This window comes from Salvelinus sp. IW2-2015, unplaced genomic scaffold (assembly GCF_002910315.2).
Source record: "Salvelinus sp. IW2-2015 unplaced genomic scaffold, ASM291031v2 Un_scaffold990, whole genome shotgun sequence".
Lineage (NCBI taxonomy): Eukaryota > Metazoa > Chordata > Actinopteri > Salmoniformes > Salmonidae > Salvelinus > Salvelinus sp. IW2-2015.
Window position 1 is genome coordinate 373,541 of NW_019942675.1, and position 27,460 is coordinate 401,000.

A 27,460-nucleotide genomic window follows, 5' to 3' on the forward strand; every position below is an offset into this window, starting at 1 on the left:
AATGTAATTTCTATCAGCATGTTAAATGTGCAAACCGAGGGGGAAAAATTAGACCACATTTACTCCACACACAGAGATGCATACAAAGCTCTCCCTCACCCTCCATTTGGCAAATATGACCATAACTCTATCCTCCTGATTCCTGCTTACAAGCAAAAATTAAAGCAGGAAGCACCAGTGACTCGGTCTATAAAAAAGTGGTTAGATGAAGCAGATGCTAAACTACAGAACTGTTTTGCTAGCACAGACTGGAATATGTTCCGGGATTCTTCCAATGGCATTGAGGAGTACACCACACCAGTCACTGGCTTTATCAATAAGTGCATTGAGGATGTCGTCCCCACAGTGACCGTACCTACATACCCCAACCAGAAGCCATGGATTACAGGCAACATTCGCACTGAGCTGCTGCTTTCAAGGAGCGGGACTCTAACCTGGAAGCTTATAAGAAATCCCGCTATGCCCTCCAATGAACCATCAAACAGGCAAAGTGTCAATACAGGACAAAAATCGGATCGTACTACACCGGCTCTGACACTCGTCGGATGTGGCAGAGCTTGCAAACTATTACAGACTACAAAGGGAAGCACAGCCGAGAGCTGCCCAATGACACGAGCCTACCAGACGAGCTAAATAACTTCTATGCTCGCTTCGAGGCAAGTAACACTGAAACATGCATGAGAGCATCAGCTGTTCCGGACAACTGTGTGATCACGCTCTCCGCAGCCGATGTGAGTAAGACCTTTAAACAGGTTAACATTCACAAGGCCGCTGGGCCAGATGGATTACCAGGACGTGTACTCTGAGCATGTGCTGACCAACTGGTAAGTGTCTTCACTGACATTTTCAACCTCTCCCTGTCTGAGTCTGTAATACCAACATGTTTCAAGCAGACCGCCATAGTCTCTGTGCCCAAGAACACAAAGGTAACCTGCCTAAATGACTACCGACCCGTAGCACTCACATCTGTAGCCATGAAATGCTTTGAAAGGCTGATCATGGCGCACGTCAATACCATTATCCCAGAAACCCTAGACCAGTGGTCACCAACCGGTCGATCGCGATCGACTTGTCGATCCCCAAGGCTTTTCTAGTCGATTGGCAAACACTTCTGTAAAAAACCCAACGATAAAGCCTTGGTGGTAGGTGCAGCTAATTCAGCTGCCCTGCTCGCTGGTTAGAAAAACTGTTGCCATTTCATGTGTCTGAAGGTACAAACTCTGCTTTCCCGGTGGGCCTGGAGAGGAAATCAAGAGCACTATGCCACCGCTGGCCAATCAGATTGCTCAGATGACCGAGTCTGCAGTAACGTAGCAGGCATAAAAAAATGCTACGGCAAAATTGATACTGTGAGATTTCAAAACGTTTAAAACCATGACTCGAGAGAGACTGTCAACGAATACAGCAAAGAGCTGAGTTCATGTTTAAGTTCTTACTCAGCACTGTCAATACTTTGTATTCATACTTTTATAACCCATAAAATGTGCATTCTTCCAATTTTCACTCAGCGCTACAACAAGCAGTGCAGCAGTAATGAATGAGTAGGAAAGTGTATCTACAGGCTTCCCTTGTTATTATTAGCGACTTGGGCCTTTTTTAATATCAAGGAATATTTCACTTTCTCTGTTCATAGGAGTAACAACATGAATTTGTGCATGAGGCAGAAATAATGCGGTGCGAGTCGAGTTTCGCCATCAGCTGGAAGACGGTGTCCCTTTTTGGTCAGTGTCAATGGGGGACAGGGAGAACGGAGGGATGTTGAGAGACGGACCCCTCAGTCTGCTGCTCTCTCCCTCCGCTGAGACTGACCATCAGATGCAGGCATCATCAGCCCAGTAAAATAAAAAGCGAATTATTTAAATGTATGCTCACGCAGCTGTGCCTCACAAGTAATACAACAATGGATCTATTACCGGTGTGATTATATAGCCTACCTCAAATTTTGAAATAATAAAAAAAAATGTCCCAAACAATGCATTGGCAGGTAAATTCAAGCAAAGCCAGTATGCTGTGATAATGTATTGGGCATATAGCTTACTGCACTAACCTCATTGCTACATTACTGTTTTTAATTGGCTATTGTTGGATAGGCTTACATTTTTTAAGTCATGTTAATTAAAAAAAATCAGAGCAGTACATCTCTGCATGCATTTTGACTCAGAAAGTGATCTTGACTCAGAAAAGGTTGGTGACCACTGCCCTAGAACCACTCCAATTTGCATACCGCACCAACAGATCCATAGATGATGCAATCTCTATTGCACTCCACACTGCCCTTTCCCACCTGGACAAAAGGAACACCTATGTGAGAATGCTATTCATTGACTACAGCTCGGCGTTCAAAACCATAGTACACGCAAAGCTCATCACTAAGCTAAGGACCCTGGGACTAAACACCTCCCTCTGCAACTGGATCCTGGACTTCCTGACGGGCCGCCCCCAGGTGGTAAGGGTAGCTAACAACACATCTGCCACACTGATCCTCAACACGGGGGCCCCTCAGGGGTGCGTGCTCAGTCCCCTCCTCTACTCCCTGTTCACTCATGACTGCACGGCCAGGCACGACTCCAACACCATCATTAAGTTAGCTGATGACACAACAGTGGTAGCCTGATCACCGACAACGATGAGATAGCCTATAGGGAGGAGGTCAGAGACCTGATCGTGTGGTGCCAGGACAACAACCTCTCCCTCAACGTGATCAAGACAAATGAGATGATTGTGGACTACAGGAAAAAGAGGACCGAGCACGCCCCATTCTCATCGACGGGGCTGTAGTGGAGCAGGTTGAGAGGTACAAGTTCCTTGGCGACCACATCACCAACATACTAACATGGTCCAAGCACACCAAGACAGTTGTGAAGAGGGCACAACAAAACCTATTCCCCCTAAGGAGACTGAAAAGATTTGGCATGGGTCTTCAGATCTTCAAAAGGTTTTACAGCTGCACCATCAAGAGTAACATGACGGGTTGCATCACTGCCTGGTATGGCAACTGCTCGGCCTCCGACCGCAAGGCACTACAGAGGGCCATCCAGCACCTCTATACCAGGCGATGTCAGAGGAAGGCCCTAAAAATGTTCAAAGAGTCATAGACTGTTCTCTCTGCTACCGCACGGCAAGCGGTTGCGGAGCGCCAAGTCTAGGTCCAATAGGCTTCTAAACAGCTTCTACCCCCAAGCCGTAAGACTCCTGAACAGCTAATCAAATGGCTACCCAGCCTATTTGCATTGCCCCCCCCCCAACCCCCCTACGCTGCTGCTACTCTCTGTTATTATCTATGCATAGTCACTTTAACCAACAATGTAGTTTTAAGAAAATCCCTAAAAAAGTAAGAGATAAGAATAACAAATCATTGAAGAGCAGCAGTAAATAACAATAGCTGGGCTGTATACAGCGGGTACTGGTAAAGAGTCAATGTGTCAATGTGAGGGGGGCACCGGTGTAGAGGTAATGGAGGTAATTATGTACATGTAGGTCGAGTTATTAAGGGCTTGTAAGTAAGCCTTTCACTGCATTTGGCGCATGTGATAAATAACATTTGATTTGATTAACAGAAGATAACCCTTTTAGGTAAAAGACCTAAAAGTCCATATTCTGGCAAGAACAGCTCAAATAAGCAAAGAGAAACGACAGCCCATCATTACTTTAAGACAGTCAATGCGGGAAATGTCAAGAACTTTGAAAGTTTCTTCAAATGCAGTCGCAAAAACCATCAAGCGCTATGATGAAACTGGCTCTCATGAGGACCGCCACAGGAAATGAAGACCCAGAGTTACCTCTGTTGCAGAGGATAAGTTCATTAGAGTTACCAGCCTCAGAAATTGCAGCCCAAATAAATGCTTCACAGAGTTCAAGTAACAGACACATCTCAACATCAACTGTTCAGAGGAGACTGCATGAATCAGGCCTTCAAAGAAACCACTACTAATGAACACCAATAAGAATAAGAGACTTATTTGGGCCTAGAAACACGGGCAAGGGACATTAGACAGGTGGAAATCTGTCCTTTGGTCTGATGAGTCCAAATTTGAGATTTTTGGTTCCAACCGCCATGTCTTTGTGAGACGCAGAGTAGGTGAACGAATAATCTCTGCATGTGTGTTTCCCACCGTGAAGCATAGAGGAGGTGTGATGGTGCTTTGCTGGTGACACAGTCTGTGATTTATTTAGAATTCAAAGCACACTTAACCAGCATGGCTACCAGAGCATTCTGCAGCGATACGCCATCCCATCTGGTTTGAGTTTAGTGGGACTACCATTTGTTTTTCAACAGGACAATGACCCAACAAACCTCTAGGCTGTGTAAGGGCTATTTGACCAAGAAGGAGAGTGATGGAATGCTGCATCAGATGACCTGGCCTCCACAATCACCCGACCTCAACCCAATTGAGATGGCTTGGGATGAGTTGGACTGCAGAGTGAAGGAAAAGCAGCCAACAAGTGCTCAGCATATGTGGGAACTTCCACAAGACTGTTGGAAAAGCATTCCAGGTGAAGCTGGTTGAGAGAATGCCAAGAGTGTGCAAAGCTGTCATCAAGGCAAAGGGTGGCTACTTTGAAGAATCTCACGTATAAAATGTATTTTGATTTGTTTAACACTTTTTTGGTTACTACATGATTCCATGTGTGTTATTTCATAGTTTTGAGGTCTTCACTATTATTCTACAATGTAGAAAATAGTAAAAAAAAAAAAAAAAAACTGTAATGAGTAGGTGTGTCCAAACATTTGACTGGTACTGTATGTATGCATGTGGGTTGCTCACCATAGCAGGGTAGAAGAGGATAAAGACTGCAGAGCCCAGTAAGGAGGTGGGCCCCAGGATAGCCAGGTTGAAGCCCATCCCCAGCACAGCAATAAGAGGCCCGCCTGCCAGCAGACTGCCCACAGCCGCCGCCTCAAACATCCGCTGGCCGTCGTTAGAACACATGTTGATCAACTGCAGAGAGAGAGAGTGCGATAGACACTTACATCAGTACAGAACTACACCATCTCTATCTCTTACTCTGCATGCACATTGTATTGCATTGCAAATCATGTGTTTCGGAAACAATAGCAAACTGTTTTGCAATGCTAGTACTGTATTAAAGGTGGGTTTCTCATTCAGACTAATGATAAGCAACATCTGAAAAGGTTGAGCCTAAATGAGAGCTAGCATTATTGTGAGGCTAACCATTATCTCACCCCAGTCCCCCCACCCCATCTCACCAGCCCAGTTCTCTTAAAACTTCTTATGGCTGGGGGCAGTATTGAGTAGCTTGGATGAATAAGGTGCCCAGAGTAAACTGCCTGCTACTCAGTCCCAGAAGCTAAGATATGCATATTATTAATATATTCGGATAGAAAACACTCTGAAGTTTCTAAAACTGTTTGGATGATGTCTGTGAGTATAACAGAACTCAAATGGCAGGCAAAAACCTGAGAAAAAATCCAACCAGGAAGTGGGAAATCTGAGGTTTGTAGTTTTTCAACTCATTGCCTATCAAATATACAGTGGGATATTGGTCATATTGCACTTCCTAAGGCTTCCACTAGATGTCAACAGTCTTTAGAACCTTGTTTGATGCTTCTACTGTGAAGGAGGAAGGAATGAGGGCTCTTAGAGTCAGGGGTCTGGCAGAGTGCCATGAGCTGACCACGCGCGTTCACGTGAGAGTTCGCTTGCGTTCCGTTGCATTTCTGAAGACAAAGGAATTCTCCGGTTGAAACATTATTGAAGATTTATGATAAAAACATCCGAAAGATTGATTCTATACATCGTTTGACATGTTTCTACGGACTGTAACGGAACTTTTGTACTTTGTCTTCTCGTGCCTCATGAATTTGGATTACTGGGCTAAACGCGTGAAAAAAAAGGAGGTATTTGGACATAAATTATGTACTTTATCCAACAAATCAAACATTTATTGTGGAACTGGGATTCCTGGGAGTGCATTCTGATGAAGATCAAAGGTAAGTGAATATTTATAATGCTATTTCTGGCTTCTGTTGACTCGGATATCTGTATGGCTTGGTTTTGTGTCTGAGCGCTGTACTCAGATTATTGCATGGTTTGCTTTTTCGAAATCTGGTTGCATTAAGGAGAAGAATATCTCTAATACTGTGCATAACACTTGTATCTTATATTAAAGTTTATGATGACTATTTCTGTAAATTGATGTGGCTCTCTGCAAAATCATCGGATGTTTTGGAAGCAAAACATTACTAAACGTAACGCGCCAATGTAAACTGAGATTTTTGGATATAAATATGCACTTTATCAAACACAACATATATGTATTGTGTAACATGAAGTCCTATGAGTGTCATCTGATGAAGATCATCAAAGGTTAGTGATTAATTTGATCTCTATTTCTGCTTTTTGTGACTACACTCTTTGGCTGGAAAAATGGCTGTGTTTTTCTGTGAATAGGTGCTGACCTAACATAATGATATGTTGTGCTTTCGTCGTAAAGCCTTTTTGAAATCGGACACTGTGGTGGGATTAACAACAAGTTTATCTTTAAAATGGTGTAAAATACTTCTATGTTTGAGGAATTTTAATGATGTGATTTCTGTTGTCTTGAATTTGGCACACTGAACTTTCACTGGCTGTTGTCATATCGATTCCGTTAACGGGATCTTAGCCGATCTCAGCCATAAGAGGTTAAATAAAAAATATTTGCGTGAAGCCCCTGTCTGGTGGTCCCACCTGTCCCATGGATTTGTCTCGGATGCTGCGGAGCCGGAGGATCTTGTGGAAGGCCATGGTGAGGATGGCTCCCCGCAGGCGGGTGCCTGTGCGGTAGTTGAGGGCCCAGGTGAGCGCCAGTGACCAGGAGCGGACCAGCTCGGTGCACAGCAGCCCCACGACCAGCAGCAGGCCGTATGGAAGATCGGGCTCTGCCTGCTCTGTGTACTCCAACAGACGCTTCACCACAAAGGCCTAGCAGGAGTGGAGAGGGCAGGGATGAGGAGGGGAAAAGATGAGAGCACAGGACACGTGATTGACAGAAGCACCATGTCCAAGAGACATCTACACAAGTGCCATCATCATCATGGACATCTACTAATTCAAGACTAGCTAAAGCCGTCATGCCATGACTACCAATAATCATCTGAAGAGGGAAGTTGAACAGGCTCTACTGATTAGAGATAGAATACTTTTTCTTTAGTTTCAGCTCTCACCCTTTGCTAAGATTTTGTTAAGATCCTTTAAAAAGAGAATAAGAGAAACAGTGAACTGAGAAACCCATTCCAACATGACATTTCCTATTGTTTGCATCATCAGGTAAACCGATTCAGACATTCATTGATGATACCTTCAGACATTATACCTACAGTCACATTGAGTGGGGGGCCGTGCAGTTACACTACCGTTAAAAATTTGGGGGTCACTTAGAAATGTCCTTGTTGAGTATCTGGAGCGTCAGCATTTGTCAGCACCCTTTTGCAATTATGTTAGCACAGCTGAAAACTGTCGTCCTGATTAAAGAAGCAATAAAATTGGCCTTCTTTAGAGTAGTTGAGTATCTGGAGCGTCAGCATTTGTGGGTTCGATTACAGGCTCAAAATGGCCAGAAACAAAGAACTTTCTTGAATTTGTCAGTCTATTCTTGTTCTGAGAAATGAAGGCTATTCCATGTGAGAAATTGCCAAGAAACTGAAGATAACGTACAACGCTGTGTACTACTCCCTTCACAGAACAGCGCAAACTGTCTCTAAACAGAATAGAAAGAGGAGTGGGAGGCCCCGGTGCACAACTGAGAAATTTCTTGCATAGAATAGCTTTCATTTCTCAGAACAAGAATAGACTGACGAGTTTCAGAAGAAAGTGCTTTGTTTCTGGCCATTTTGAGACTGTAATCGAACCCATAGATGCTGATGCTCCAGATACTCAACTAGTCTAAAGAAGGCCAATTTTATTGCTTCTTTAATCAGGACGACAGTTTTCAGCTGTGCTAACATAATTGCAAAAGGGTTTTCTAATGATCAATTAGCCTTTTAAAATGATCAATTTGGATTAGCTAACACAATGTGCCATTGGAACACAAGAGTGATGGTTGCTGATAATGGGCCTCTGTATGCCTATGTAGATATTCCATTTTTGTTAAAGTCTGCAGTTTTCAGCTACAATAGTCATTAACAAAATTAAGAATGTCAACACTGTATTTCGGATCAATTTGATGTTACAGTATTTTAATGGACAAATTTCTAAGTGACCCCAAACTTTTGAACGGTAGTGTATGTCTAATAGGCCTGGAAGCAGATTATACAATTGAGAAAGACTGAGCAAAGCGAATAGGGAAAAAAAGTCTGGATTCCACACACACATACTGACGATATACCAACAATCAATTCTACAAGTTAATCAGTCCACAACCAGGGAGTGTCAGCAAACCTAAATTGTTGATAAATGCACGTTTTATTGAAATAGGCAAATAGAAACCGTGAAACCATTTGTGTAAACTATTTTTTTAAATTGCACAAACAGCACACATGTAATTAAATCATAAACAGGTCAACAACAACAAAAAACAGCTGATCAGATCCAGCAGGAAAGAGTAACAAATGCATTTCACATCAGAGGCACACGATCAGGTCAACAGAGTTTTGAAAGGTTTAGCCTCAGTCTTTTAGTTTGTTTTGTTTACGTTTCTAGTCCTCTTGGTTGAGATGTGTGACATCTCATATTTAGTTGTGTTAGGTCATTGTCCAAAGATCCAAAGAGGGGGAAGAGGGTGGGCAATAATAAGAATAGAACCGAAAGCCCCTCTGCCCTGCGCCACTGGCACTGATCCTAGAGAAATGGTGTTCCACCAGCGGACCAGGTCAACCTGGCTTTTAGTGAGGGGGGATTATGAGGCCCCAAAAAGGAAGAGTCTGTAGATACAAGTCTAGTATTTTGTATCTCCCCCCTCTAGCCTGAACAGTCCAACAACACCTCGCATTTAGGGGGAAAACCGGGTCGATTGTCTGAGACACTAATATGAAAGTCTGACTGAGCATTTGGGTGGAAGTTTGTTTATAACAGCAGATCGTTATCAGTGTTAAATCAAGAAAAACAAAACAGCATTGAACATGCATACAAACATAAAAATAAAAACAATGTTAATGACAACGAACAGCATTTTACAGTGCTTTGTGGTAACCCATCAGTTATTTTTATGAAGAGATGTTTTATATGAGAGAGAGAGAAAGAGAGAGAGAGAGAGAGAAAGAGAGAGAGAAACATTTCAGAGAAAGAACTTTGATCCATCCCTGCATGAGAAACATGCCCTTACCTCTCCGGCTTTCTTCCCCCAGGGTCTCTGCCCGCTTCATTCTCTATTTCTCGCCGAGGGGTTTAAACGGACACCCTGTGGAATCTGAAGAACAGCCTCTGTCACACGCCACCTTGCATGGGGGGGAGCAGTGAGCACAAACACTTGTACGCCATGCCCTCACCCCGTCCCAAACTGCCCATCTATAATAATGGGGGTGATACAATAATCTTCCCAGCTAACACATTTTGGTTAACGTTCTGGGAAAAAAACATTAGGTTGTGGGAAGGTTCCTGAACCAACATAACGTTCTCAGAACATTGTAGGCAAATTATTTTTCAAATTCCCAAAGGAGAACCACTAGGAAACATTACAGGAACATTCTGTGCTAGCTGGGTTGCTTTAACCTGGGTGAGAGACACAGGTGTGTTGCTGTGCTGCTATACTAAGAGCAGATGACACAGTACTTGGGTTGCAAAATTACTAAAACTTTCTCAAAGTTTCTGGGTTTTCCGGAAAATTCACAAAACCTAAGAATTGTTGAAAGGTTTCGGGAATTTTGCAACCCTTCACAGCACAGAGGTAGAGACGGCTTACTGTGGTCCCTGTGGAAGAGAGGAGGATGACAGAGGCTATCCTAGGAAAAATGGGACCGATTAACCCTAACACCTGGGTCGTGTTCATTAGGACACGCAACAGAAAACGCTTTGCATCGCATAACAAAAATGTGTCCAGGTAGTTCCTCCCTGTTTCAGTCCGGTTTTTTTTTTCCGTTTGGTGCCTAACGAACACAACCCTTCCCTCTAAAGCACCTGTTCTTACCTAGGAGGCCTACAAACACCTGAATAGCATAAAGAACAGCTGTAGGATGGACAATTGCAACAGGTGTCATTTATCTAGTCACAGAGACCATCTAGGGGGCGACAGACAGGAGTATGGTTTCTGACTAGGTGTTGTTAACTAAAGAACGAGGATTCACAATTTCCATAACCCATAACATTGTAGTCTCCTCAAAAAAGCCTGACACAATGGATCCAAGATGACAACATTGAATAGAAAAGAAAAACAGATTTGAGTTGGATTGGTAAAAAACCCAAAACAACCCATTCCATAACCCTCCTGTAGTATCCAGTTAATTTGTTTAGAATGAGTGGTCAGTAAGGCACATTTCAGACCACAGTGTCGCCCTTTACACTCGTACCCGTAAACCGGTTGAAAATGGCAGATTTGGGCACTGATAAGCACCTAAATTGGAACACAGCGGCTGTACAGTAACATGCTATAAATTACGTTAGAGCTCAGGCTCTACGCTTCATAGCACTGTATCGGTTTTCACTGACAGCCGTCCTGAACTTGACTAGAAGTTGCGCTCATCCCTCCTGCCTATTGGGCAACTTTGTTGTCTGAGGGGAAATGCTGTAAATTAAGAGGACTCGATGCATTTTGAAAGATGAGACGTTAAGGATTATCATAAATACCACATTTACGTTATATAAGCAAGCCAAACACCTGTGAGTCCAAATGTGCACTTCACATTTCAATATCATAAAACTCATATTTAGTGTCAACGTTTTTGATCCACAGTTAGATGACATGGCGTCATAGGCTCATTCTGTTCAAAAAGTCACTGCAGAATACTCACCTGAATGTACTCATGTATCCAAACCTCTTTCTATGCAACCCAAAATGACCATCTGTTTCTCTGAACTGCCTAGGGAAGCCTAGCACTAATATCATATTTTAGAACTTAGCTGGTCATGTTGGCAATAGAACACGCTTCAAATGATTCCCACCTGAACTAGATCGCCATTTATAAAATGGGCCATTTTTGGATTGTGTAAACAACAGTAATTGTGTGATGGCAGAGATGCAGGGTTGGGTTCCAAACAAAACAAATACAATTGTGCTTGCTCTAGTTCCTCAACGGCACAGCTAGGAAAACTAAAAAAGACTAGTTGAGTCATAAACCGTGAAATTTCTTATCGTGTTACTGAATGAATCCAGAGTTTTTTCAGATTTCATTATAAACAAATGCGACGAAAAGTACAGTAAATGTAAAATGCACATAAAATCAACAGTGTAATGTTTGGAGTCAGTCTTGTGTCAGGTGAACGGTTGTGTCCTCAATTTAGGTCTCATCATTTTCCCATAATCTCCAAACTGTTCCCTTTCAATTGCTACCATGCTTATGCTTTTCATATTTCTTCTGTAAGAAACATTTCAATTTAGCCCTATCCATATAGGCCAATTCCCACGAGTGTAAAGGGTTAACATTGAGACAGAAGAAACTTAACACATGTAACACTCACCTGTAGGCCTCAGCCTTGATGGAGGGAAGGGGACAGAGGCAGGGGGAGAGAGCGCTACTGAAAGAAAGCCTCCACAGGGGAAGGATGAGAATACATTACTTACTGGGCCACTGAAGCCGGCTAGCTGGGTGACCATGAGGCAGAGGATGGAGAGAAGAAGGCGCGTCCGACAGAACACCCAGACCACACCGCACAGGGAGGCCTCGTCCCCTTTCACCCTGCGCTCCTCCTCCCACAGGCCGGCCAGCCTGCGCACACACAGGTGATCAAACCAAAGTCGACCAACAATCACTCACTCTATCCTCCCTCCACTAAGAGTCAAGACTGGAATTGTCGTGCCAGAGTCAGGCACCACATATGGGTACAAATCCAGTCTCAGCCTTTTCTCTGTATTCCTCTGAAACTATCCCCCCTCTAAATTCTGATTATCACAGTCCATAAAACAATAAAACACGTTTTCTTAAGGGGAAAAAACTACAACTGTTGAGAACTCCGACCCAAACCTCTTGAGATCCAGACCAAGACCAGTTAAAATGTTGACAGATAAGACAGAGGCCGAGACCCAGGCCAAGCGGGTTCTTGGCATCTTTCAATTACCTATCCTTGGAAGGGTGACCTTTGTGACCCCATATGTGCAGCAATCAGTACTGACCTGTGGCGGTTGACCTTGCAGCATTCAAACTGGGACACGGCCCACACATCCTCCAGCTGCAGCTGGCCTTTGCGGTGGGCGAGAACGGCCAACGGGGTCAGCCAGTTGAAGGTCATGAAGGAGAAGAGGCCCGCATTGTCCACCGGGTGCTCGTGCCTGTGGGGGGAGTGGGGTGGAGTTGTGGGGGACAGATAAAGTTAGAGGAACTTCTAATCGTGTACAGCAAAAGGAGTCTCTCTCTCAAGATTTCCTCCTTAGTTATTCCTTGCCACCATGTTGCCAGAGAGCACCTACAGATAAAGTCGGAAGTTTACATACACCTTAGCCAAATACATTTAAACTCAGTTCTTCACAATCCTTCAAAATTCCCTGTCTTAGGTCAGTTAGGATCACCACTTTATTTTAAGAATGTGAAATGTCAGAATTATAGAAGAGGATGATTTATTTCAGCTTTTATTTCTTTCATCACATACCCGGTGGGTCAGAAGTTTACATACTCAATTAGTATTTGGTAGCATTGCCTTTAAATTGTTCAACTTGGGTCAAACGTTTTGGGTAGCCTTCCACAAGCTTCCCACAATAAGTTGGGTAAATTTTGGCCCATTCCTCATGACAGAGCTGGTGTAACTTAGTCAGGTTTGTAGGCCTCCTTGCTCGCACACTGTTACGTTTCCCAGTTTCTGTGTTGTGGGTTTGTGTATAGGTATGTGTATTTCAGGAAATGGCTTCCTGGATTCCCCCAAGCAGCTGATTGGTCGGCCCGATGAACGATTGGAGCTGACCCCGCCCTCTCGTCAGCTACAGCTGTCTGCAATTACAAACTCCTTTTCCAGCTGGATAAAAGCCAGTGTTCCTTTGTTAGGGGAGAGAGCTTCTTGGTATGTCCTGTGTTGCTCAGAGAGAGCGTTTTGGTATGTCCTGTGTTTCGTTGTTGGTCTGTATGAATTTTTGTAAAGTATTGTGTAGCCGGTCCTGCTGATGTTTGTGTACGCCATAGGACTGTGTTTTTGATAAGTGAAATTGTTCACTTTAAGTTTGTATTATTCTGCATCGTTTGTTCCCAGGGGGGAAGGGAAAGGCACCTTGGGAGTGATTAAGAGGCCTGCGGGTATACATATACCCGTAGTATGTACTATGTCTATGCACACTAGGAAAGACCTGGGTGGACCATCCCCTCTATTTTATTGTGCTAGGTAAGTTGTGGGTAGGTAAGGTAGGAGAGAGGGTGCTTTAACTATCTTTGCTTTAACTATTACTTACTTTGTCCAGCCCCTTTTCCCCAAATTACCGTGTGACGGAAATAAATTCCCTGTAAACGGTAATATATTCTGCCTCTGTCATCCTTACCTGCACCTACAGTCACATACCTCTTTCACTCCATGGGGAGTTGCGTGTAGCAGGGTGTTGTGTTCCCTCCAAGAGGTGTGCGTAACAGACACGCTTTTTCAATTCTGCCCACAAATTTTCTATGGAATTGAGGTCAGGGCTTTGATGTCCACTCCAATACCTTGACTTTGTTGTCCTTAAGCTATTTTTCTACAATTGTGGAAGTATGCTTGGGGTCATTGTCCATTTGGAAGACCCATTTGCGACCAAGCTTTAACATCCTGTCTTGATGTTGCTAAAGAAAAATCCACAATTTTCCTTTCACATGGTGCCATCTATTTTGTGAAGAGCACCAGTCCCCCCTTACAGCAAAGCACCCCCATAACATGATGCTGCCACCCCCGTGCTTCACGGTTGGGATGGTGTTCTTCTGCTTGCAAGCATCCCCCTTTTTTTCCTCCAAACATAACAATGGTCATTATGGCCAAACAGTTCTATTTTTTTTTTCATCAGACCAGAGGACAGTTCTTTAAAAAGTAAGATCTTTGTCCCCATGTGCAGTTCCAAACCGTAGTCTTTTTATGGTGGTTTTGGAGCAGTGGCTTCTTCCTTGCTGAGTGGCCTTTCAGGTTATGATATCTCGTTTTACTGTGGATATAGATACTTTTGTACCTGTTTCCTACAGCATCTTCACAAGGTCCTTTGCTGTTCTGGGATTGATTTGCACTTTTTGCACCAAAGTATGTTCATCTCTAGGAGACAGAACACGTCTCCTTCCTGAGCGGTATGACGGCTGCGTGGTCCCATGGTGTTTATACTTGCGTACTATTGTTTGTACAGATGAACATGGTACCTTCAGGCGTTTGGAAAATGCCCCCAAGGATGAACCAGACTTGTGGAGGTTTACAATTATTTTTCTGATGTCTTGATTGCTTGACATCATGGGAAAATCTAAAGAAATCAGAGGCACTGAGTTTGAAGGTAGGTCTTGAAATGCATCCACAGGTACACCTCCAATTGACTCAAATTATGTCAATTAGCCTAACAGAAGCTTCTAAAGCCATGACATCATTTTCTGGAATTTTCCAAGCTATTTAAAGGCAGTCAACTTAGTGTATGTAAACTTCTGACCCACTGGAATTGTGATTCACTGAATTATAAGTGAAATAATCTGTCTGTAAACAATTGTTGGAAAAATGACTTGACATGTCCTAACCGACTTGCCAAAACTATAGTTTGTTAACAAGAAATTTGTGGAGTGGTTGAAACACTTAGGTTGGAGTCATTAACTAGGTTATGTAAACTTCTGACTTCAACTGTATGTCTAGGACCTAGTCTTTCCTAAACACTTGGCCTCAAAAGGAAACACTCGAGGTCCTACCGATATGCACCTGTAACAGTGTTCGGTGGTGGTGCTGCTTGCTTACTTGCTGGTGGAGCGGATAGGTTTGAGGACGCCGATGCTGTGTTGGTATTTGCTCCGCACTGCTTCCTCCTCCAGCTCTTTCATGTAGGGAGCGCCACCGTCCAGGGACAAACCACCCTCTGCCCTTGCCGCCGTTTCCAGTGCATCCTGGAATTGATGGAGATGAATATTGTCAATAAGAGCAGATACATTTTAAACAATGACGTATTGGAAGCATTTAGCTTGTGGCGGACGTCACAGTGCGGACGTTAGAGGTAGCCGTACCACCTACTACAGCTCACACCGAGACTAGACCCTGGGACCTTGTCCTAGCAAACACACGTGACCACCCTCCTAAAATGTACTTAGCCAGTCACGCCACCAAAAAGGATTCAAATTGGCATGAGGGAGGAGGATGTCTTCCCTGTAACGCACAGCGTTGAGATTGCCTGCAATGACAACAAGCTCAGTCCGATGATGTTGTGACACACCGCCCCAGACCATGACGGACCCTCCATCTCAAAATCGATCCCACTCCAGAGTACAGGCCTCGGTGTAACGCTCATTCCTTCGACGATAAATGTGAACCCAACCATCAGTGAAGAGCACTTTTTGCAAGTCCTGTCTGGTCCAGCGACGGTGGGTTTGTGCACATAGGCAACGTTGTTGCCGGTGATGTCTTATGAGGACCTGCCTTACAATAAGCCTACAAGCCCTCAGTCCAGCCTCTCTCAGCCTATTGCGGACAGTCTGAGCACTGACTGAGGGATTGTGCGTTCCTGGTGTAACTCGGGCAGTTGTTGCCATCCTGTACCTGTCCCGCAGGTGTGATGCCTATTTAAACTTGGAGCTGATACCAAGACTAGCCTGGTCTCAGACTAGACATAACATAGTAAATGTAAATCCAGGACACTCAAATTAGCATGATGTTACATTTGGTATAGTTACATAATACCAATGGTTCCTTAAGGCGAAAAGTAGGGTGGTTGGTCAGACTAGAGCAATGTAGTGTGCAGGCCATTGTTTATGCTGACTGATTTAAGTGAAATGTTAAGTGTGTATGGAGATGTTTCTTTCCACTATTAACCATTCCCCTTTACTCTGCTCAGACTTAATACCCATTCTGTCATACACCACAGAGCTGACGGTTTAATTAGTATAGTTACAAAATTGTATTATCATTTTTACATAGTAATTGCTTTGCATTGCATACAGGTAGGTAGTAATGACGGAGCATTTTGTGATTAGACATGGGAATAGGAACAATCCTAATCTACTTGGGTAATAACAAAAATATCTCTACTTGGTTACGATTGTACTGCGTTACAATGTTTTTCCTTGAGTGATTGGTATCATTACACAAGTATAAGAGCACCCTTGCTGTATTAAGTAAACTACCTACAACAATGGGTGGCAGCAGTGAGGCGTGATGCCTTGTTGGAGAGATGACTGGACGAGGGCATTGCCAGTTTGACTAGTGACCTTGTCTGATGCTTATTTTCAGTCAGTAACCCAGTTTAACCTACTAGAGGAATTGGTGTTAGGATCTGTTTGACACATTATGATCATTAAATATTATATACTGTATATATGTAATGATTTAAACAATTTAGCAATAATTTTGTTTGACTAGATTTGTGGAAAATCTTTGGAATATTTCAAATATCTTTCGTAAACCTAAATCATCTGCAAGTAGTTTTATATTTGTATTTTTTCCACCGAGGCTTAAAATAATTTGTGGAAAATAAGATGCTGCTGTTTTATACACTGATTGTGGCTATGTACCCATTTCATTTACGACAGTACTCCAAAAAAATGTTAAACCATGGAATTTTATTCATCTACCACAGATATACAGTGGGGAGAACAAGTATTGCAAATGCACATTTAATTACTTAAAAATCATTCAAAGTGATTTTCTGGATTTTTGTTTTAGATCCCGTCTCTCACAGTTGAAATGTACCTATGATAAAAATGACAGACCTCTACATGCTTTGTAAGTAGGAAACACTGCTGATTTTGCAGGTTATCAAATACTTGTTCTCCCCACTGTATATCGTTGTCATAGGGCTATTTGCAGGTGGAATTATTACATGGAGCACCTCAACGTGTAGGTTGGGAGACTGGCAGAACTAGTCTTGCTTCGCTAATGGCCCTTAACCGATCTGCTGTATATTTTATATATACACATTGCTTTCGTTAAGTACTCACAGTACTCGTTAAGTACCCCTTGACTTTTTAAACCTTTTCTTACGTTACACCCTTATTCTAAAATAGATTTCCCCCTCATCTACACAACAATGACAAAGCAAAAACAGGTTTTTAGAAATGTTAGCAAATATATAAAAACATTTAATCTGCTATCACATTTACATAAGTATTCAGACCCTTTAGATTTTTGTAGTCATTCCAGTCATTGGCAGCAGAGAACTGGAAGGAGAGGTGGCCAAAGGAGGAATTGGCTTTGGGGGTGACCAGAGAGATATACCTGCTGGAGTGCGTGCTACAGGTGGGTGCTGCTATGGTGACCAGCGAGCTGAGATAAGGGGGGACTTTACCTAGCAGGGTCTTGTAGATGACCTGGAGCCAGTGGGTTTGGCAACGAGTATGAAGCGAGGGCCAGCCAAGGAGAGCATACAGGTCGCAGTGGTGGGTAGTATATGGGGCTTTGGTGACAAAACGGATGGCACTGTGATAGACTGCATTCAATTTATAGGTATGGATGAGATTGATTGATTTGAAAAATAACAATTTAATCAATTTTAGAATAAGGCTGTAACCTAACAAAATGTGGAAAGAGTCAAGGGGTCTGACAGGAATGTCAGTGTTCTGCCGTGGCCAGCGAAGAGCCCGGATCTCAATCCCATTGAGCACGCCTGGGACCTGTTGGTTCGGAGGGTGAGGGCTAAAGCCCCCCCCCCTCTGGTGGAAGAGTGGGGTAACCTCTCACAGCAAGAACTGGCAAATCTGGTGCAATCCATGAGGAGGTATGGCCTTCTGGATGGTACCGTGGTGAACCGGCAGTTGCTCGTGTGGTTGTTGTCCTTGATGATCTTTTTTGGCCTTCCTGTGACATCGGGTGCTGTAGGTGTCCTGGAGGGCAGGTAGTTTGCCTCAGGTGATGCATTGTGCAGACCGCCCCGCCCTCTGGAGAGCCCTGCCGTTGTGGGCGGTGCAGATGCTGTACCAGGCGGTGATACAGCCCGACAGGATGCTTTCAACTGCATCTGTAAAAGTTTGTGGGTTTTAGGTGACAAGCCAAATTTCATCAGCCTCCTGAGGTTGAAGAGGCGCTGTTGTTTCTTCTTCACCACACTGTCTGTGTGGGTGGACCATTTCAGTTTATCCGTGATGTGTACGCCGAGGAACTTAACTTTCCACCTTCTCCACTGCTGTCCCATCGATGTGGATTGGGAGGTGCCCCTATGCTGTTTCCTGAAGTCCACAATCATCTCCTTTGTTTTGTTGACGTTTGAGTGAGAGGTTTTCCTGACACCACTCTGTCCTCACCTCTTACCTATAGGCTGTCTCGTCGTTGTTGGTAATCAAGCTTACTACTGTACAGGAGGGGGCTGAGCCCGCACTCTTGTGGGGTCCCAGTGTTGAGGATCAGCAAAGTGGAGATGTTGTTTCCTACCTTCACCACCTGGGGGCGGTCCGTCAGGAAGTCCAGGACCCAATTGCACAGGGCAGGGTTGACACCCAGGGCCTCGAACTTAATGCTGAGTTTGGAGGGTACTATGGTGTTGAATGCTGAGCTTTAGTCAATGAACAGAATTCTTACATAGGTATTCCTCTTGTCCAGATGGGATAGGGCAGTGTGATGGCGATTGCATCGCCTGTGGACCTATTGGGGCGGTATGCAAACTGAAGTGGGTCTAGAGTGACAGTGTAGCGGTATTAATTAGAGAAAGGTAAAGAAGATTTTGTTCGGGCGCCAGGCAGGTATTAACCCTGCCGAAAGAAAAGAATAGTAGAACAGCGAGTACCACTACCAGACCCACACACATCAACAGAAGAGACTGCCTAGAGTGTAGCCTGTTGACCAGATAGCCAGCGGAGAGAAAAAGAATACACACCCTATAGATCACACATCACAGTCCTTCCACAATTCTTGGTAACCCCACCAAACATACCTCATATAACAATAATGGCAGAGCAAATAAACAGCAACTTCATACCATAACAAATGAACCCAGTCATCACACAGAGGATTTGCAATAGTTTGTATTTTCTTCCTGGGAAGGAGTGCAGAGGGTATGAATGTGTCGTGTTCATATACACACTAGTCCAGCTCCAATGAAACTTCAATGTACTTAGGAAATAGAGTCGGTTGCAGTGTAAAGCACTGGAACATAGCGTGAAAAGAGAGAAAGGGAACGAGGGCTTAGCTGTGGTCTTGAGGTTGCAGGTATCCGGTCTGACTGTCCGATGGTATGTTGGGTTGTAGTTGAACGCTTCGCAACAAATGTTGCTACTAATCCATTTGATCCATAACCATCGTGGTCCCAAATGAGAACAACCACGTCGTCGAGCGATCACACCGAGGATTGATCCAAACACTGTACAACCACATACGCTGAAGACAAACAAAAAACCTCTGCAGCATAGCACACAACAAACTGTCGCGCCAATCAATAGCTCCTCTCCAATAGAGCTTAACGAGCTCTTTTATCTCCTCCTTCCTACTGCTCATGCGCTCTTAAAGTGGCAGCGCACTTAAGTGCAGGATTTCGCCACAACAGGTAAGGTGGAGGTGATGATCCTTGACTAGTCTCTCAAAGCACTTCATGATGACAGAAGTGAGTGCTACGGGGCGATAGTCATTTTGTTCAGTTACAGTTAACGTGACTGGTACTATGCATGGGACGTACAGGATATTGATGGGCCACTATGACCCTATTGACAAAATCTTCTCAACTGCTCGCGGATGTTGGAAACAGCAAGGCAGTTTTATGTCACAGAAGGGCTTACATTGCTTTGTGCATTTCTCACCATTGACATAATATTTACATGATGAACACAATTGTCTGACAGGGACCATACCCCAAGAGAGCTGACTGTGCAGTGCCATGTATAGTGGCCCCAATTTTGTGCTTTAAGTGTTAAATTTACTAAAGAACAGGCTTTGTTGTATTTATTTAGTGACAGGGTGCTGGAAGTTTGGGTTCCTTGTTTATGAAAGAAAAGTAAAAACTTTGTCCATTTAAAATAACATCAAATTGATCAGAAATACAGTGTTGACATTGTTAATTTTGCAAATGACTATTGTACCTGGAAACGGCAGATTAATTTTTATGGAATATCTACGTTGGCGTACAGAGGCCCATTATCAGCAACCATCACTCCTGTGATCCAACGGCACGTTGTGTTAGCTAATAAAAGTTTATCATTTTAAAAAGCTAATTTATCATTAGAAAACCCTTTTGCAATTATGTTAGCACAGCTGAAAAGTGTTGTCCTGATTTTAAAGAAGCAATAAAACTGTCCTTTTAGACTAGTTGAGTATCTGGATCATCAGCATTTGTGGGTTCGATTACAGGCTCAAAATGGCCAGAAACAAAGACCTTTCTTCTGAAACTCGTAAGTCTGTTCTTGTTCTGAGAAATGAAGGCTATTCCATGCGAGAAATTGCCAAGAAACTCAAGATCTCGTATAACGCTGTGTACTACTCCCTTCACACAACAGCACAAACTGGGCTAACCAGAATAGAAAGAGTGGGAGGCACCGATGCATAACTGAGCAAGAGACAAGTACATTAGTCTCTAGTTTGAGAAACAGATGCCTCACATGTCCTCAACTGGCAGCTTCATTAAATAGTACCCACAAAACACCAGTCTCAACGTCAACAGTGACGAGGTGACTCTGGGATGCTGGCCTTCTAGGCAGAGTTCCTCTGTCCAGTGTCTGTTCTTTTGCCCATCTTTTCTTTTTAATGGCCAGTCTGAGATATGGCTTTTTATTTGCAACTCTGCCTAGAAGGCCAGCATCCTGGAGACGCCTCTTCACTGTTGACGCTGGTGTTTTGCGGGTACTATTTAATGAAGCTGCCAGTAATGGGCCTCTGTACGCCTATGTAGATATTCATTTTTTTATTTTATTTTTTATCAGCCATTTCCAGCTACAATAGGAATTTTCAATTTTAGAATAACTTGTTGAAAAAGGACTGGGGGGGCAAAATATTTTTCACCCATGGGCAAAGAAATTAAAAAGTGATAAAAAAAAAGTGATGTTATTTTAATGTACAAAGAAATGTGATTTTCTTTCAAAGCACATGGTTTGCTCTTGGATTTTCTGTTTTTGCGGAGCAATTTTGTGATAAGAGCATGATTTGTATGACTAACAATGAAGGCAGAGGCATTCCGCTGCACCTAAGGCCTGAAGGACCTTTTGAGCAGATGATGGACTTCATTGAGCTTACTCCATGCCAGGGGTATAAGTACTGCCTGGTTGATGCCTTCTCTAAATGTGTAGAAGCATTTCCTTGTAAGCATGCCACAGTAATGGCTGTAGCAAAGAACCTACTAAGAGAAATCATCCCTAGGTAGGGTCTGATGTTCAAATTAACATCAGACAATGGCTCTCATTTTGTCAATACTGTAATTCAGAACTTCTTTGACAGTTTGCGGATTGACCTGCGAACACATTGTAGTTATCATCCGTCCAGTGGGTCTCGTAACGGTCTACGTGGGTTCACGCCAGCCACAGCAGGAAGGTTCCCCACAACCCAGATGATGTACCAGCCGATGTCGCATCATAAGCAACCCCAGTGGCCATGGGAGGACCAGGACCGAACTCAACACATCATGTTTGTTGTTTTCATGGTCAGCCTTCTCAATGCCGCTGACGTATGGGCCCTGGGAGTAGCAGAACAACCAAGAGTGAGACGTGGCCACAATGCAACTGAAGTATACAACACCAGCATAGTCCCACGGCAGGACTTAAACAACAGCCGCTCCAGCTTGAGCCAACGGCAGGCCCCAGGACGGGAGCCCAGTAAACAGTAGCCACCCTTATACCAGAAGAAACAGGAGGTCGATGCATCCACTTGACGAGCAACACAGCCGGAATCACGAGGGGAACACTTGGTGGTCACTGCTTAATCATACAGAAAAAAACTGAACCGATGGTAGAAGACACCTCCTGCTATGCGTGTAGTCTTTTTCCACAATCAGCGATCTCACCATTCCTACAGTATTCAGTAGAGGCCAGTATTAATGACACTATGTGCACTGGAGGTGCTCTTATCAGATGACACTTCATGGGGTAAAACTTTGAGGGACAAATGCATTAAGGATTTGTCAACGACAAAGAATATGAGAGGCGGATTTGACTGTGCACGAATTATTTTACAACCTAGACACCTTGTACCAGAACCTATTCTAATCCAACCCCGGCGAACCCCATTCCGAACCTTCTATTGGCACAACCCAAGTAATATCTCCGTACCACAATTAAATTTCTATATGGGAATGTCAACATAATTAGTGTCTTCCCAATAGGATGTGGCTGGATAAACGGAACATGCACTTCTAGCATTCCTGTTAAACTGAATGTGGGGTACACTACTATTCAGACAGAAACAGACATTCGCTCTCCACATCAATATGGCTCAGCCACATTTACAGATCATTATTGGATCTGGTGATAAGACATCTTTATTTACCAACAAATTTGACAGGGTGCTTTGTTTCTGGTAAACATTGTTGTAATGCATAAAACCAACTGCTCCATTCCAAGCAGATTAAGATGGGTTAGAAGGAGCATTTCACAACTGAATGACGTTCCAATTGAGTCACGACGATCCTCGAAACTTAGTTTTGGTGCAGGTTAATTCCTTGGTATGGGGACTCGGGAAATGGCGGGGGTTCACGGCGGGGGTTCTGTTAACTCCACCTTAGGTGCACCATTAACGGCCTACCATCATGGTGACCCTGTGGAAATGTCGACAGTCTCAACGAAGTGATTACCTTGTGTGTGGTGATAAAGTATGTACTGTTTAAATTCATAGATAATTTTGTACCTGTTTCTTCCAGCATCTTCACAAGGTCATTTGCTGTTCTGGGATCGATTTGCACTTTTCGCACCAAAGTACGTTCATCTCTAGTAGACAGAACGCGTCTCCTTTCTGAGCGGTATGACGGCTGCGTGGTCCCATGGTGTTTATACTTGCATACTATTGTTTGTACAGATGAACGTGGTACCTTCAGGCGTTTGGAAATTGCTCCCAAGGATGAACCAGACTTGTGGAGGTCTACAATTATTTTTCTGATGTCTTGATTGATTTCTTTTGATTTTCCCATGATGTCAAGCAAAGAGGCACTGCGTTTGAAGGTAGGCCTTGAAATACATCCACAGGTACACCTCCAATTGACTCAAATTATGTCAATTAGCCTAACAGAAGCTTCTGAAGCCATGACATAATTTTCTGGAATTTTCCAAGCTGTTTAAAGGCACAGTCAACTTAGTGTATGTAAACTTCTGACCCACTGAAATTGTGATACAGTGAAATAATCTGTCTGTAAACAATTGTTGGAAAAATGACTTGTGTCATGCACAAAGTAGATATCCTAACCGACTTGCCAAAACTATAGTTTGTTAACAAGAAATTTGTGGAGTGGTTGAAAAACGAGTTTTAATGACTCCAACCTAAGTATGTAAACTTCAGACTTCAAATGTACATTTTCCAGACCGAGTATATTTCACATTTGTTATCTTGTTGTTAATAGCCGCACCCTTCAGCTCCATTCAACCCCTTTCCATCTCTCTTAGCACCATCCATATTGGATTTGCCATTTATTTATCAACTGTGCTGTGATGCTTCACAAATTCTGAACATTTCTATTCTCATAGTTTCTATAGATTGTAATTTAAAGAGTTTTTTGCTAAAATAATAATTATTGATCGATTGACTGACTTTTCAAATCATCCAGTATTGCCATCTACAGCGTTAGCTCCAGGTAAATGTTGCCATTTCTGGACCTGTAACCAAAAACGAGCTACTTATGGACAGTACCACAAATGATCTAATGTGTCTGCCTCCTCACAGCAAATTCTGCAGAGCTGTGGAGGTTGTCTGCCATATAGATAGCATTCTATTGGTTGCAAGAATTTTGTATGATCATTTAAGTTGAAAAATTCAAAGTTTTGAATCCGGCGTCATTTTGCGTGTGAATTCATAAACCATGTGCCATGGAATCGGTACATCGCAAATCTCTTAACTATTTTGCAATCTATATGGCACAACTGTCAATTTTTTGGTCCCTGGTATAACTTTTTTTATTTATCACAATTTGCTTTAACCAATTTTGGTCTTTAATGCTGGGCCGACAGACAAGTTACTTACTTTCCCCCCTTTCCACTTGCCTCTTCCATTTTTGTGGTAATGCACTATTTGTTGTTTGTAATTTTGGGTAGAGCAGACATTTCCATATATTTGTGTTAGCTGCATGTGTAACAACTCCACCAGTCTGATTTTATGATATCAATTACAAAGATAATTTATCGATAAAATGTTAAGATTTTTTTAAATCAATTAGTATATTTGAGTTTAACCACTTTGTTCTGTCTTTTCTGGTGGATTAAACTGAAATTGCAACCATGGCTTGTTAAAAAAAATTAAGATATTTTTGAGATTATTTTGTTTTCAAATAACGGAATATGACTGGTTGTAATCTGAATAAAGGGAAAAGGCCATTCTTGAACATGGGGTGAGACATAATTTGGATATTGCTGAAGCCTTTAGTGAAAGGTCTAATGCTTTAATATTTAATCATTTCTGCCCTCAAATCATATTCATTATATAAATAGGCCCTTTTAATTTTGTCTGGCTTGCCATTCCAAATGGGATATTTTTTTCTCATGTAATTTAAAAATCAGGTCGCTAGGTGTAGGCAAGACCATAAGCAACTAGGTAAGGTATTTTCCTTTCCATGGTAGCAAGATATTATCTATTTTGCTAACTTTCTATAAAAATGTATTGGAGTGAGATCATTTTTTTCCATTCGGAATATGTATACCGAGTATGTCCACATCGCCGTCAGACCATTTTATTGGTAAAGTATTTTTTGTGATACAATACGTAATATACAGTGGTTCTTCCTTTAAAAGTTGCATCATACTGCGGCACACCCTGCGTGCTGCTGCAGCATTCTGTGGCACGTCATTTAATTCTCAGTTATTGCTAGTTTGACCACCAGAGGGCATCTTTGAGAAACATCTGATTTGAGAAGCATTATTACATATTGGCATTACCAGAGAACGTAAAAACTTTTTGTAATAACATAGCAAATGGGATTGATTTGAATAAATTTGGCTTAATTAATTTGATTTAATGTTATGTTTCCATTCAGAGAAATTGTCAGTTTGTAAATTCAGACCGTTTCACTCTAGGAGCGAACACTGGACGTTCGGGCCGAGGATTAGGCTTGATTTGAGTGTTCTGGCCTTACAACAGCAGTCAAGCACCCAAGCTAACGTTGGCTAGCTACTTCCAGACACAAATGAGAACACTCTGTCCATTTATACTCGCCCTAGCAGAGCTGGTAAGGCTGTCGTTTTGAAATAATTGCGAAAACACAGGCCTTGTTTTAGTGCATTTTTCACCCTGTCAGCTCCTATTTAGTCCATGGCACCAACTCGCCTTCCGAATGTTCTATTCCCAGCTTGTTGTTCAACGTCACAATGCCTGCTTCGCTATTGTTGGCAATAGCCTATAGTTAATATACTGGCAAGTTTTATGTATAACTAGTAACGTTAGGTAGCTAGCTAACATATCATTACAGCAGTATGTACCGGTATGCTATGTGGTTCGTAAGGACAGCGTAGCTAACAAATTGTCAGCCAACATAACGTGTTAAGGTAATTTATTTGAAAAGTCGTTACTTTTACATTGAGTAGCAAGCTACCCCTTGGTCGTCAGCAAAAATCTGGTCTGTGATAGGAGGGGAGGTTTCCACACCTAGCTCAGCTCTTAGACTATTCTTTAGTAAAGTTTGAATAGTCTATTGTTCAGCTATTAGCCCTCCTCCCCAACTTGCAACAAATTGCTGTTCCCATCTCATTCCTTTCCCTCTTCCATGCGTCATCATTCTGCTCCTGAGAGGCTCGCTTGTGGGCGTGCTGGCAGGATATGGCAGCAGCTTTGGTTGCGTGTCAAGAATTCTGCATACAGTAGCACGTTTTATGAAGGTGTGGTTATTCACAGGCAAATTGTTATATGCTATGGAGGTACATGTGTCTTTGTCAAGATAACTTTTTTATTTTCAATCAAAAATAATTGTTCTGAAAGCAACTTTTTTCCGACACAAAGGAAGTCAAAGCAGACACCTACGAAGACGGCATCTCAGGTAAGCAGCACTAGGCTGTATTGACGTATCCTAAAAATGGCATCTGCTGCTTTAGATTGAACGGTCATATATATAAATAAAAAAATAAGCTATGTTCTTTACTTTCAGAGAGCGAGCTGACCAAGGGGTCAAAAATTTAGATAGTCAGATGTTCACTGTCCGAGGAACAGGCCATGGAAGCTTTATTGCTGGCAAGTGTCCATAACCAGAGATAATTAAACTGTTCTGTGTTCTTTTTCTCCATCTCTGCCTGTCTTGTTTTACATGGAACCTGTCTCACATGCATTAATTAAAAAACCCTTAAGATGTCAGCTGTTAATTTTCAGATTTACACCACAAACACAGTCATTTTCACTGCGCTATCTGTTGCTGCCAAGTCATGATTTCCCTGGGGATTAGCCTTGCAATAGGTATTGTTTCAGGTACACTCCGATAGGTGTCTGCGTCACATTGTCTTCTATTGTTTGTCCTCATGTCTGTTTTTTAGAATAAAGTACTCTGTAGCCACTTAGTGTGGACACCAGGTGAGACCACACACACACACACACACACACACAATAACAGTCTTTCTTCTGCACTTCATCCCTCTCTCCCTTCTCCCTAAATCCGCTAGGTTATATCAGCTGTTTTGGTGAACCCCTCCCGCATCTGAACTGGCTGACACAGAGGGCACAGCTTGATCATAGGTGAGAGGTCACTTGGTCGGGTCAACAGGAATTATTATTAAAGATGCTTTACATTGAAATACAGACAGATGTAGTAGTCCCAGAGTTAATGATCCAAGGTCAGTTTTTCATTTCACCTCCTGATGATGATTATGACTGACTGTGGTAGAATTTTAAAAAACAAGGCTTAATCATGCTCTCTGTCACTCGTCTGCAGGTATGTTTTGATGTGAGAGAGGAAGCCAGTCTCGTCATCGCCACCTCACCCGCTCTTAAGAACCTTCGAGCCAACTGAGGGCCCAAGGATCGGTTAGGAGACACCGCAATTGTGATGAACTGGGAGAATATTAGGGTAGCACTGGAATTCATTAATCATATGCTGTCTGCCGCTGTTCTTACCACTTTTCCTTTCTGTCTTCTACACCTCCCCACCTCGTCTTTCTTCCTCATTTTATAATGCACACCATATGTTCATTGAAGTATAGACTGAACTTGTAATATTATAATGCATT

At 42.9% G+C, this 27,460-nt stretch overlaps 1 protein-coding gene across 2 annotated transcripts in view; it reads right to left on the bottom strand.

The window, feature by feature from the left end:
• Positions 1-27,460, bottom strand: part of LOC112069339 (ATP-binding cassette sub-family C member 5) — an 85,603-nt gene that overhangs the window by 37,659 nt on the left and 20,484 nt on the right. For both annotated transcript variants that reach the window (XM_024136651.1, XM_024136653.2), the window contains exons 3-7: positions 14,958-15,103; positions 12,205-12,360; positions 11,656-11,800; positions 6,693-6,926; positions 4,767-4,940 (exon numbers count right to left, since the gene is read on the bottom strand). In XM_024136651.1, coding sequence (XP_023992419.1) covers positions 4,767-4,940; positions 6,693-6,926; positions 11,656-11,800; positions 12,205-12,360; positions 14,958-15,103 — 855 coding nt within the window. The remainder of the gene's footprint in view (positions 1-4,766; positions 4,941-6,692; positions 6,927-11,655; positions 11,801-12,204; positions 12,361-14,957; positions 15,104-27,460) is intronic.